This window comes from Myotis daubentonii, chromosome 3 (genome assembly GCF_963259705.1).
Source record: "Myotis daubentonii chromosome 3, mMyoDau2.1, whole genome shotgun sequence".
Taxonomy (NCBI): Eukaryota; Metazoa; Chordata; class Mammalia; order Chiroptera; family Vespertilionidae; genus Myotis; species Myotis daubentonii.
In genome coordinates this window covers 173,088,881-173,102,651 of record NC_081842.1, presented here as the reverse complement: position 1 = coordinate 173,102,651, position 13,771 = coordinate 173,088,881, and the positions used below count along the sequence as shown (strand labels likewise).

The following is a 13,771-nucleotide window of genomic DNA, read 5'->3' as shown; positions in this document are numbered from 1 at the left end:
AGAAGCCACTGTGCAAATAGATTGTCTTACCCTGAAAGTGATCCTTGGTTTAATGGGCAGGGTTTAATGTTTCCTATTGGGTAATTTAGCAGCTCATCTTTAGATTAGTTAGTGAAGTAGGACTTCCTGAGTTGCAAAATGAAATCCAATGCTTCCTCTTCCTTCTCACTACTTCTGTCCTGGGGCCAGCTTGGACTGAGTTAGAGATTTGCAAACCAAAATCCTGGTTGTTAGTTTTGCGTCATTATGAGGTGTAGCAAGGGATTGATTGCACTGGGTGGGAGCAGATGTGCTCTTACAGTGGGAGTGACTGGTGACACTGGCTAACAGTTGTGTCATGTGGCTCCAGCATTATCTCTTGCATTAGAAAGGCGTGGGTCCCCATCACCTGCTTGGAAGGCACATAGTATTCTACTCCACTCCACTGACTATGCACCTCTCCCTAATCACCTCTTTCTCAGCTTTCATGCTTCTGGAATTCTTCACTTCTGCTTGCAAGTCTTTTCTTGTAAGGGCTGCCCTTTTCTGCACTCCTTCACCTGTGTTGGAGACTACCTTTATTTTCCTCTCCTAACGGACCCCCAATATAAAGTGCTTGTATGGAGGGTGTGTGGGTGATAGGGATTAGAGTCTAGCATAGGCAACCTCTTGACATGGCATATTAAATACCTCTGCCCTATGACCTGTCAGTCATTCCGTATACATTCCTCTAGCTCTGCCCTTCCCTCCCCTAACTTAGAGTTCAATTTCTTAATTTCTTGCTCTTTTCCTTTCTGGAGAATGTGTTCTTTTTCTGTCTCCCAGATTTCAATCCTCCAATACTTTCTTATCCAGAACAGTTTACCTCTTCACTGCTAACCCCTCGGTTGCAGGCTCCATCCCCAGCCCTGGTTGGAGGGGGGAGGGTAGGGTATGGGAGGCAACCAATCGATGTGTCTCACATATCGATACTTCTCTCTCTCTCTCTCTCTCTCTCTCTCTCTCTCTCTCTCTCTCTCTCTCTCTCTCCCACCCTCCCTCCCTATCCTGTCCACTCTCTAAAATTCAATGGAAAAATAACCTTGGATGAGGATTAACAACAAAAAAAGACTGTTTCCCTTTGCCTAGGATAGATCCTCATGTTTAATGTTTATTACTTTTTTCTTGCAACATTTTATTTTGCTTTTCTTTTAAAAAACACAAAAAAAACCAATCCATCTTTATTCACTTATTCAACTTAAAAATGATTGAAGGTATCCTTAGCTCCCTGAGGCTTAGTTTAAGTCACTCAGGTGAACAAGACATACTCTAAGGTGTCCAGAAGGGGAGAAGGTGGTGGGTTGAACAGAGGATTCCAGTGTGGGAGTAATTTGGAGGAAGAGACTAATTAATTGCTTGAGGAAATGGAGGAATGCTTTGGAGGCTGGGCCTGGAAGACTCCCCACTGTAGGGCATGTGTTAAGAGTGCAGCCTGTGGGATCGCATTGTCTGGGCAGCCGGCCAGCAAGTTGTGCAAGCACTGCATATCTCCATTTCTTCCACTACAACCAGGACTAATGACGGCACTGCCCTCTTAGTGTTCTAAGAATTAAATGAGATAATGCATACAAGGGATCGGAGTAAGGCTTGGCCCAGTGTTTTTGTTTGTTTTGTTTTTGGTGTGTTTGTTTTAACTTTTTTTTTTAAATATATTTTTATTGATTTTTTACAGAGAGGAAGGGAGAGAGACAGAGAGCTAGAAACATCGATGAGAGAGAAACATCGATCAGCTGCCTCCTGCACATCTCCCACTGGGGATGTGCCCGCAACCCAGGTACATGCCCCTGACCGGAATCGAACCCGGGACCTTTCAGTCCGCAAGCCGACGCTCTATCCACTGAGCCAAACCGGTTTCGGCGTTTGTTTTAACTTTTAAAAAAATGACCTATAATGTTGAAATAAATTTTTCTCTCGGCCCAAGATGGAACCACATCACCACACTGAGACTTAGGTAACTTTCATATCCTGTAAATACTCTGCTTGATACTTTGGCTATTGTCAATATCTTGGCTGCAAGGAACATGGGGGTGCACATATCTTTTTGACTTAATGTTTTCATTTTCTTTGGATAAATACCCAGAAGTACTTCTATTTTTTAATTTTGGGGGGAACCTCCATACTGATTTTCATAGTGGCTGCCCTTTGACATTATTATTATTCTTGTTGGGTGTTAAAGGATGGTTACATGTCACCCTACCCAGTGGACCTTATGCCCCCACTGGGAGCCCCATCAAAAAAGAATGTTAGCGTCAGCTTTATGTCTCCTTCTCTTACCCTTTGTTTGCAGGAAGGTCTGCTGCCAGCTTTGGGAGGCTGGTGAGCATGGCACATCTTTGGTGTCCTTGTAGTTCTCCACCAGGGCATTGCCAGGGAGCTATGACTGAGGGAGGGAGGGAGGGATGGAGGACAGTCCCTCATGGCGGCAGTAGCAGCCCATCGTCTGAGCAGATGGCACTGGAGGAAACAGCAGCTTCCCTGGAGCTGATCTGCAGCCAAGAACCTGCACGGAGAGGCAGCTGAAAAGGTGCCTGGCACAGCCAGACCCACACCCCAGGCCTTCTGCAATGGGAAGGAATTTCTTTTTATGTTGCTTTAAAAGTGAAATTCCTCTCTGCCCTCTGAATGGGACGGTAATGGGTTTGTGATAAGGTTATAGGGGAGGCAGAGAAAATCTAGAGAGCTCAAGAGATTTGAAGTATGGCCCTGCTCCTCAGGACTGAACGTGCCTGGTGGACATCAAAGCAGACTCACAGAACATGGGCTTGAGGAGATGCTTAAGCATTTTGGGTCTAAAACTCATCTATAATTTTGGCAGATCTTTCAGATGACTTGCCTTTTCCCACTTGTTCCCTTGCCCGGCGTCTGTTGCCTCCATCCCAATCTGCTTTTTCTCCTTTGCTGCTTATATAAGGCGGCACATGGTCCTACACCAGATGTTCATGGTGTACTTATGAGTGCATGTGTTCCTATTCTGGGCCAAGAAAATACTCCTGATGTAGGACATCCAATATTTTTTAGCTTATGTAACCCCAACTCTTTCATGATTTATTTAACATCTTAAAACAGGATTACTGCGCTGTTTTAGTCTTTGAATCAGTGTGGAGGGTCAAATAGTAATGAACCTGCTGGTGGAATGAGAAAGCTTACGGAAGAAGAATCTGCTGGATATCCTTTGTGCTTTGATATTGTGTCGCCGTCGTTCTCAGTAATGCTAGCCGCTTCCTTACCCAAAGTCGTCATGGCTTTTGGCCATGCATATTTTTATCTTGGCTATTATAGAAACACACCCACTGCCAACACGTTTCTGGACCTAAAGTTACAAAATTAGACGGAGTGTAAATATCCAGTCTGGCTAGAGAGAAAAGAGCAAAGAGGCGTCACAAAGCATTGGCCCTTATTCCAGAAGTCTTCTAGGCAAGGAATGATAGAACGCTGACAGATGATTCAGGTTGGAGTTCTGGTCCAGACTCCACTCTTCACATCTAGAATGGTTTTAATGATCCATGCCTTGGCTGCCCGTGAAAGCAAGGAGATTTTTCTTAACCTTTGAGGTCCCTTACATCACTGCAGAGGTGGAATCTCATGATTAAGAGGACATGAGTATGTACCCTGACCAGAGCGCTCAGCGGTTAGAGTGTCAGCCCATGGATGGAAGGGTTGCATCAGCCCATTGATTCCAGGTCAAGGGCATGTACCTGGGTTGCAGGTTCAATCACTGGTCCTGCTCAGGGCATGTTGGGGAAGCAACCAATCGATGTATCTCTCTCACATTGATGTTTCTCTTTCTCCCCCCCCCCCCCCACCTTCTACTCTCTCTAAAAATCAATGGAAAAGATATCCTCGGGTGAGGGATTAGCAACAAAAATAAACAAATAAAAGGACACTAGTGTAGTTTGAGGCATACTGGGAAAGCTAGTCCACTTACCTTCCCACCTGCCCACAAAGCCAGGTACTGGAAATTGGAATTCACCTCTGATGAATAGAGGTAGAGGGGTTCAGCTCTCTCATGCAGAGGAGGAAGCTTGAGGGCACAATAAATGAAGCACATTGATGTGTGCAGTCATGCGGAAGCAGAACTGAGAGCCAAGATTCTCCATTCCCAGTCTGATGGTAATTCCTTATATCATGCTGATTCTTTGCCTCATGATGAAGCCATTTCAGTGTTTTTAAAAGTGCATCTTCCCATGGTCAAAAGGCAGATAACAAGAAAAAATCAAGTAGAATGGTCTCTTATATGTGGTATTTAAAAAACAAAACAAAAGCCTTAGCTGGTTTGCCCAGTGGCTAGAGCATTGGCCTGCAGACTGAAGGGTCCTGGGTTCCATTCTGGTCAAGGGTACATGCCTGGGTTTGGGCTCAATTCCCAGTAGGAGGCGTGCAGGAGGCAGCTGATCACTGATTCTCTCTCATCATTGATGTTTCTATCTCTCTCTCCCTCTCCGTTCCTCTCTGAAATCAATAAAAAATATATATTAAAAACAAAACAAAACAAAAAACCAAGCTCATAAATACAGAGAACAGATTGATGGTTGCCAGAGGTGTGTAATAATGAGGGTGGGCAAAATGAGTGAAGGGGGTTAAAGGTACCACCTTCCAGTTGTAAAGTAAATAAATCATGGGGGTGCAATATACAGCATGGTGACTATAGTTAATAATACTGTATTGCACATTTGAAAGTCGCTAAGAGTAGATCTTAAGAGTTCTCATCACAAGAAAAATAATTTATGATGACAGATGTTAACTATACCTATTGTGTTGATTATTCTGTATTTAATATACAAACATAAAATCATTATGTTGTATTCCTGAATCTAATTTAATATTATGTCAATTGTACCTTTATAAAAAAAATCACATCATAATTATGTTTTTAATCTCACAATTAGTGGTAAAGAGATACACATTTGTACTTTACATGAATTTGGGTTCAAATCTAGGTTAAATTTTTTTTCTATTGACCTTCTTTTGACTTAGGAAATGATTAATTATATAGGTCATAGATTCAAATAACTTTAGCTACAATTTCCTTTGGTTAATATACCTTATGATGAGCTAAATATTGTACTCTAAGATTAATAGCAAAAGAAAGGTGTTGAAGACAGGTGTACTCTGTGTGCAGTCACTGTTCTTCAGGAGTGACATATGATCACTGACTTAGGGAATCTTAGTCTGATGTGCAAAGGAACAAAGAATGAATAGGATTAAAAGTCTTGCTTTATAGTTTATAGTATTATTTTGTATTAAATAAATTATAAACCTATCCTTACCTTCTTTAGAAATAGTTTACAATCCCTAATGTCTTGTGATTTACCAGAAAACCTTTAGGGTAAAGATTGTCTGTATCACCCAGACACCCAGAAGGAGAGACGGCTCCAAAGATAGACAGCATGTGTTTTGGGTGGTCTAGTCTAGTAGAAACCTCACTTGGGGTGGTAAACTTTCTGCTTCCTGAGTTAGAGAATATTTTGGAGCCGTAAGCTCAGACATCTTTAAAAGTTGACTCATACACATTTTGTGGGCGTTTAAAAAGGTCAGGTAGCTTCAGGAGGAGCAAGCATCTCTTGTACGAACAGATCTTTTTTGTTAGGGGGTCAGGCTTGGGATCCAAATGCAACCTGTGATAATGATCTTTCTGCACCAGCTTGAATAGGCTGAAGCAATAGTTGTGAGAACTAAATGTTCATGTATGCGGACTGATCAGATAACAGAATGTTGCTTAATTCAATAAATTTATTCTACTCAGTTGTTTAAGGCCTGCCTGGCAAAAATTAAGACCATAAGATAACATTTAAAGGAAACATTGCTGTTCATAATCCTCACTATGTGGTTGAGTCGGTTTTTCTGAGTTTTTATTGCCTTAAAAGTCACAACTATGATTATCATGACTGTTGAACAATACAGTAGCCTGAAGAGATGACAGGGGATGTAGTGAAAGGAGTTTAATAATTTGTAGGACCTTGGGTACAGGAAAACAGAGCCTGAAGATATGATAGTATCTTCAAGTAGTATCTCAAGTAGAATGGCCCTCATTGATCCTTAAAATTAACTCTGCCCTCAAGGGGATTATGATCTGGTATGGAGGATATGTAAACAATCTCCCTTAACAAGAAGAGTGAGATGTAGGTACAGGTACAACCACATATGGTTGTACAGGGATGTGGCAGGGCACCTGGCTAAGGGGTATGTATGGGGCCTGTAGTCCAGTTTGGTTCTGTACACCAAGCTGTTTCCTGGCATACAGTTGAGTGAGCCTGGGGAAGTGGGCATCTTCCCAAGGAGGCACCTTTTTTCTAATCTGTACAGAATCACGTATAGACTAGCTTCAGCCTAGGTTCTGGTGGAAGAGGGGATTACTACTCTGAAGGAAGTAGAAAATTCATGGCTCTGAGGTGGTTGGCGCATGTAGTACTTGAAGGATACCTCTTTCAGCCAACTTTTGCTAGCCCTTCAAATTCCAGCTTTAGGATGGGAAGCTTTCCTTGGGTCTGAGTGTGGATGGAGGTGTCCACCTCTGTGTCCCTGTCCTGGGCACATCACATCAGAGCACTGCCTCCCTCCTGACCTGCCTTTCCTCCATGAGACTGTACACTGCTTGAGGGAAGGGAGAACAGTCTTTCTCAGCTTGTGCCTGGCGCAGCGAAAGGGCCAGGGATAAAGGAACTCGGTGGTGGGAGGTGAGGTTTGAGGAGTAGTGCTTCTAGGCCAGATGGGAGTGATTCTGAGTGCTAGCCTAAGGAGTTCCCATGCCATCCTGTAGGTCAGGGAATGCATTGTTGGTGTTGGAGGAGGAAGTAACCTGTGCTGACTTGTGGGTTGGGAAAATTCCTCTGGAAGTTGTGTGGGGGATGGATTAGATGAGGGAGAGGGCCCTGGAGAGAGGAGGGGGTTGACTAATTAGTGGGTACAGGATTGCGGGGTACTTAGAGTTTGGTAGGAAGTAGCTGCAAATAAATACATGCTGTAAATTTATTTGTTTATTTAGTTGAAGATATAGTGCCTACTGAGAGCAAAAGTGGTTGCACAGAGCAGGACCAGGTATTTCCCCACAGGGCAGACTATCACTGAGTAGGTAAGTTTTGCCAGAGTTCACAAAGAAACTCACTTCTCATTATGCTCTTGTCCCTTTAGACAGGGACCTCACTATTCCAGAAGGTTAAAAGGTTCTGCACCTAACCTCCAGCATTGGTGTGTGTGTGTGTGTGTGTGTATAGAGAGGGAGTTTGCACACCACCAAATAATTCTCCAATACCAGCTGGGTGTCTTACATTTCAACTCAATTCTGACATTGTCTGTCTGGAGCCAGGGTCAGATCCCATAGGTTAAAGGGTTCAGTCCTGTAAGCCCACCCTCTAGTTCAGATTGTCAGGCCAGGTGGTCACCTGTGCTTCTGACCTGACTAAATCAGAGGTTCCCACGACTTCTGCCTTGGGTTTTGGTGCTAGACCAGGCCACAGAATTAAGGAAACCCATTTATCTACTAGGTTATCAGTTTATTACAAAATATATTAACGAATACAAATCAGCAGCCAGATGAAGAGATACAGAGAGTAAGGTGCTGAACAAAGGAGCTTTTGTCCTCATGGAGTTTGGGGTTTGGCACATTGAAGTGTTATGGTTCCCCAGCCTGGAAGCTCTCTGAACCCCCTCTTTTTGGGTTTTTATGAAGGCAGATTATATAGGCATGACTCATCGACTCATTGGCCTCTGATGACTGAGTCAACTTCCAGCCCCTCTCCCCTTCCATGAAGTCAGGGGGTGGGAGTGAAAGTATACCCCTTTCTTCATGGTTTTTCCTCTGGCAACCAGTGCCCACTGTTAGGTGCTTTCCAACAGTTATCCCATTATTATAAACCCAGTTGTGGGAAGAGGCTTATTATGAATAACAAGACACCCTTTCACTTTTAGGGCTCTGGAACATTTTCAGGAACTAAGGACAAGAGACCAAATATTATAATGAAAGGTGCTCCCATTGCTCTTACCGCTCAGGAAATTCCAAGGCACTGGGGAGCTCTGAGCCTTACTTTGGACCACATATATTTCTTATAAATCACAAATTACACACGTACTCTAACATTCAAAGTGCTTGTGTTCAAAGAAATGCTCACAAACATTCAGAGATAATGTAGTGTGACGAGTGATAAAGAAAAGGAACTCTGGTACCAGCCTGCTTGAGTTTGAGTTCTGGCTCCACCATCTAGTAGCTGAATTACTTTGGGCAAGTTACTTGACCTCTGTGCTTCAGTTGATTTATGAAATGGGGAAAATAATAACATCGACTTCCCAGATATTAGCATTAAATGGGTTCATGTATATAAACTACTGAGAACAACACCTGCCATATATGAGTAAAATACGATCTCCATATCCTTGAGAGAAATTTGCAAAGGGGTATTATTCCAAGTCCTTTACCACATATGAATCACATACAACTTTTAAAACAATTGTAGGTGGTGGGCATTCCCTATTTATAGATGAAGAAAGTGAGGCCAAAACACACAATGTGACCAAAGTCTTAAAAGCCTGCCCATGGCAGTGTCAGAATTTGAACCCAGGAAGTATGACTCAGAATGTTCTTCATACCTACCAATAGCAAGTGTCACAGAATGATTTAAGACCATGTCTTTTTGTTGTGAAGGAAAAGAAAGCCTGCTTTTAAGCTAGGCCAACTGGAGGGTGGATACTGGACATCTGAAATGAGTCATTGAGTTAAATGCCCCCAAAAAAACCCTAAAATTAGGAGTTTCTTCCATAATTCTCACCTCTAAAGGTCCTTGGTATCAACCTCTTAACCAAGATTTTTTTTAAAAGCTTATTATTATTTTTTTAATCCAAAGAGATTCATCAAAGTGATTTCAAGGATAAATAGTTTATAGAATGAAGTTTTTCTTTGTTTTATTAGTCTTTTTCAAGTAACTACTTCAGTGTCAAAATATTCTTAAGAGTGGGGGGATAAGGAACTTGTAGCTGGCAGAACCACAAAGCGATAGTTCATTTTGACCACTCCTCAGATGGTGCGTGTGTGTGCTTTGGCATTTCAATGACCTTTTGAAGAAGGGCTGACCCAGGGAGTGGCAATGGTTTCTCCTGATTCTAGGCAGCCTTATGAGGGAATCAAGCTGTTTTGTACAGGGTTCTTTTATTCTCAGTGTTTTCTGCATGAACAATTAAAAGGACATTGAGCCCTGCCGGCATGGCTCAGTGGTTGAGCATCGACAGAGCACATGCCCGGGTTGTGGGTTTGATCCCTGGTGTGGGGCTTACAGGAGGAGCTGATCAATAATTCAATGATTATCTTTCATCATTGATGTTTCTGTCTCTCTCTCTCCCTTCCTCTGAAATCAATAAAAATACTTAAAAAAGTAAAAGGACATTGAGTTGTTATCTGTTTCTGGTGATTTGGCTAGTCATCTTGGGGAATTTGCTGCTTTGTGAACACTTGTCCAGCTCTGTCCAGTTTGCCCTTAATTTATAGGGAATCAGAACAAAAAGACACTGTGTGCTTGTCTGCAGCCTTTCTTTGGAATTCTACTTGAAAGACTGGAGTAGCCATTTGTTGTATCCAAATGTGCTAGCATTAGCACTTAATAATATTGCTTTTCTTCCAAGCAAACTGACCTGGGCAGGTGAAGGTCATGGTTCCCGGAATGGGCCTCTATCTCCTGACCCACATTGTATTACTGTTTGCTGTTGAGAAGGTCTTCATTCAGATGTAGATATATTATTAAATCCATTTTGCTCTGGCTGTTGACCTTTCCAAGTTTTCATGGTAGGGATTGAGAGATGTGGTGGAAGTTTGATTTTGGAATCAGATTGAGAACATACCTATCCTGCCTGAGAAGAGCCAAGGCTGCCAAAAATAGTTGGAAAACCATGTTGCCCAATCCCGAGTCCAGTTGTCATAATCCCTCTACAGTAGCCATTCCTAGGCAGTGTTTGAGTCTCCATTCAGACATTTCCTTAGGCAACTTTTTGGAACCACTTGAAATTCCCACTACTAATCCTAATTCTAAATCCTAGACTTTGAATAAAATAAAGCCTTTCCCATGTATCGAGTATCAGGCCATGGGTAAATTGTTATCATGTCCTTCTCTGGGTCTTCTCTTTTCCAAAGAAGCTGCTACCTACTCTTTCCTCATGGGATGTCTGGCGCCATTTCACATCTTGGTCTCTCACCTTGGAAGCTGTGTACTTGTTTATATCTACCTTAAGGTTTGTTAAATGGGCCTAAGAATAGGGCTCTGGGGCTGGTTGGCCTGCCTTTTGCAGAGTAGGACAGCACCAAACTTGTCAGTTACTCCAAGCCTACTATGAAAGTGATTTTTCAGATACAGAACATACATACCCTACAGGTATTACTCAAGAGAACTGAAAGCATATGTTCAGACTAGGACTTGCGCACGAATGTTCATTGCCGCATTATTCACCATAGCCCTGAAGTGGAAACAAACAACCCAAATGTTCCTCAATGAACAAATAGCTAAACAAAATATGTTCTATCAGTACAACGGAAGAATAGTATTCGGCCGTAAAAATGAACAAAGTACTGATATATGCTACACCAGGGGTCCTCAAACTTTTTAAACAGGGGGCCAGTTCACTGTCCCTCAGACCGTTGGAGGGCCGGACTATAGTTTTAAAAAAAAAAACTATGAACAAATTCCTATGCACACTGCACATATCTTATTTTGAAGTTAAAAAACAAAACGAGAACAAATACAATATTTGTATTTGCATGTGGCCCGCGGGCCGTAGTTTGAGGACCCCTGTGCTACACCATGAGTGAACCTTGAAATCATTCTGCTAAGTGAAAGAAACCAGACACAAAGTACCACATGCTGTGTGATTCTGTTTATGAGATGTTGCAGACTAGGCCAACTTTACAGACAGAATGCCGAGTAGTAGTTGCCACATGCTAGTAGGAGGAGGAGATGGGGAGTGACTGCTGATGGGTGCAGGGGTTCTTTCTGGGGTTGATACAATGTTCTGGAATTAGGTAGTGGTGATGATTACACAACACTGAGAATGTATTAAACACCACTGAGTTGTACGTTATAAAATGGTGAATTTTGTGGTGTGGTATGTCTCAAAAAGCTGTCACAAAAAAACGGCTGTTACCTCCTAGGTGAAGGTGAGGATATATGAGGATGAAATGAAATGACACATACAATACTTAAAGGAACATAGTATGTATTCAGTTAAAGGAGCATAGGATGTATTAAGTTAATGATTGCTAGTGTTGCTCTTAAGGAAATTAATACTGCTTAAATATCAGTACTTTTCTTTACTGCCACCTCTCTAGAATATTACCTGTTACGTAGTACGCAATCAATCAATATTTTCCCATTCATGTTCAGCCACATTCAGGAATGTGCTTGTCTTTAGCGTTCTGCTTCTTCAGGGAGTCACGTCTCCCGGGGCCTGACTGAGCTACTTTGGTCCAGTAGGAGTGATGGAGTGATACGGAGCTCTTCACAGCTCACGTTTCAGTGTGGAAGTTGGAGTTAGGAGTAGACTCAGCCTTGAGAAGGAAAGGCTCTACCTTAAATTCAAGGTGAAGGTGGGGGAAAATGATTCTTGAGCTCCCATCCCCCCCCCCCCGCCCCCCCCGTAATATAAAGCTGCTTTATGTTTCTATAAGAACTTCATTGGCTTGTGGAGGATGTGACTCCTCGTGGTTCACTAGCAGTTCCCTGGAGAGCAGATGACTTCATCTTGGTTAAATAAAAACTCAGTGCGTGGACATTTAAACAATTTAAACTGATCAGTTGTTCTGCTGAATCCAACTCACAACTTCTACAAGTAAGGAATTGTTATTTTAAATTAAGATAGAAGCATTTTTTCTTGAAAAATAATTAAAAATTTTTCATTCTTTTATGAACTTGGCATTCCACTGATAACACTGAGTTAGTTTCTTTCACAGTTATGTCAGCAAGGTGCTATTTGCTTATACGGGGGCTCCGGAGAAGATATAGACCTGTTGTGTGTACTACCCAGCATTCTTTCTAGAAGAACAGTGGAAATGTTTTTTTTGTTTGTTTTTTTGGGTTTTTTGGTCTCTAAGGAATGGTTGTGCTTCGCAGCTTCCTTCAATCTTCTGTACACTGTGTGCCGTGTGGTTGATCACGTTTCCTTGTTACCATAACTTGTTGGGAGGCTCAGGATCCAGTTTCTGGCTCACCTTCAGGGAGTCGCCAGGACTCCTTTCTGGCCTTTTGTGTACCACCTTCTTTCCAGGCTCCAACTTTGTTCCCTACTCTTATTTTCACGTTATGTCTAATATATATTCTTTTATTTTTATTTCATCAAGAGGTGCTTTTATAATTCTTTGGGAGACAAGAGGGAGACAGTGCCACCATTACTGAAGCAATATTTAAAACTTAACTCTAACTCCCCCTCCCCCATATGAACCAGGAGGAATGGGAGAGAAGGCAAAATTGTCCAAAAAGCGTTAGTAAGGTTTTTATTTTTGAAGCTTTTTCTGAGAATCTCTTTTCTCCTGCCTTTTTATCAGAAGTTGGTGATGTGGCAAAGCAGTACATAGAGAAAGGCCGTTTGGTTCCAGACCACGTGATCACACGCATGATGCTGTCGGAGCTGGAGAACCGACAGGATCAGCACTGGCTGCTAGACGGTGAGTGGGACCCGTGGGTGAGCTGGGTTTCTGGGAGTAGCTTGTTCCTAATAGAATTCCGTTATTGTTCCAGTTTGATGACGCCTTTTCTTTCCATGATGAAGTTGTCTTAAGTATATCTGAAACCAGAGGTTCTTTCATTCATAATAGGCCACAAAAATTTAAGCCGGGAGTTACCATTTTTCACCTGTCAGATTAACAAAGATAGAAAATTTGAAAATCTTTTATTGCATATGTGGGAAATAAGTGTTGAGTATACAATGCGCAACCTTTGGAGGACAGTTTAACAGTCTTTATACTTTTTGTTTCAGCAGTTCTTTGCTGGATTTCTTGCCTAAAGATATAGCTTCAAGGATGTTTATTTTCAGCATTATTTATAAAGAGCAAGACATTGGTAACCATCTAAGTATCTATCATAGCGATGTCTTAAATTTGGTATGTACCTATGTTATAATATGAATAGATCTCAACATAAACTGCCAAGTGAACAAAGCTAGTTGTAGTATAGTGTATATTGCCTATTATTTATGCAAAAATAGAGGGATGGCATAATATTACTGTATATACTTAGAAATGCATGCATAAACTATCTTTGGAATATAAAAAACTGCTAACAGTGGTTGACCTTGGATAAGCATTAGGATTGGGAGACTTACTTTTCACCATGTATACATATGCCCTGGTACTGTTTGATTTTTTTAACATGTATTTAAACAATACATGGACCTGATCTGAAAACTGAGTGGTTCCTAACCTTTTTAGACGTTATGGATCCCTTGATGACAACTATAATATTTCACCCAAGAAAATACATACAGATGCTCACACACAAAATGCTGCACAATTTTGTACTTTAGCTGGAATTCAGAATCTTCTACTTTAAGTTTGCTGATGGACATACTGCTTTCTATGAACAAAAAATGGATTGGGAAATTTAGCTCTAGCAAACCTCTTTCCACTGCAGAGCTGTTTTCGTCTAGTTCACACAGTGCACACATTTCTGTCTTAATTTGGTGAAACTGAAGCCTCGGGAAGCTGACAGTTGAAACCTTGTTTGCCAGCTACAGAGAAACCAGAGGAATTGTCCCGCATTCACACTATTAGGTTGCCTGTATTTCAGCT

The 13,771-nt window shown here is 41.9% G+C and overlaps 1 protein-coding gene across 4 annotated transcripts in view; it reads left to right on the top strand.

The window, feature by feature from the left end:
- The window catches only part of AK4 (adenylate kinase 4), a 56,980-nt gene that overhangs the window by 19,273 nt on the left and 23,936 nt on the right, over positions 1 to 13,771 (top strand). For all 4 annotated transcript variants that reach the window (XM_059689285.1, XM_059689286.1, XM_059689284.1 and 1 more), the window contains exon 3: positions 12,530 to 12,649. In XM_059689285.1, coding sequence (XP_059545268.1) covers positions 12,530 to 12,649 — 120 coding nt within the window. The remainder of the gene's footprint in view (positions 1 to 12,529; positions 12,650 to 13,771) is intronic.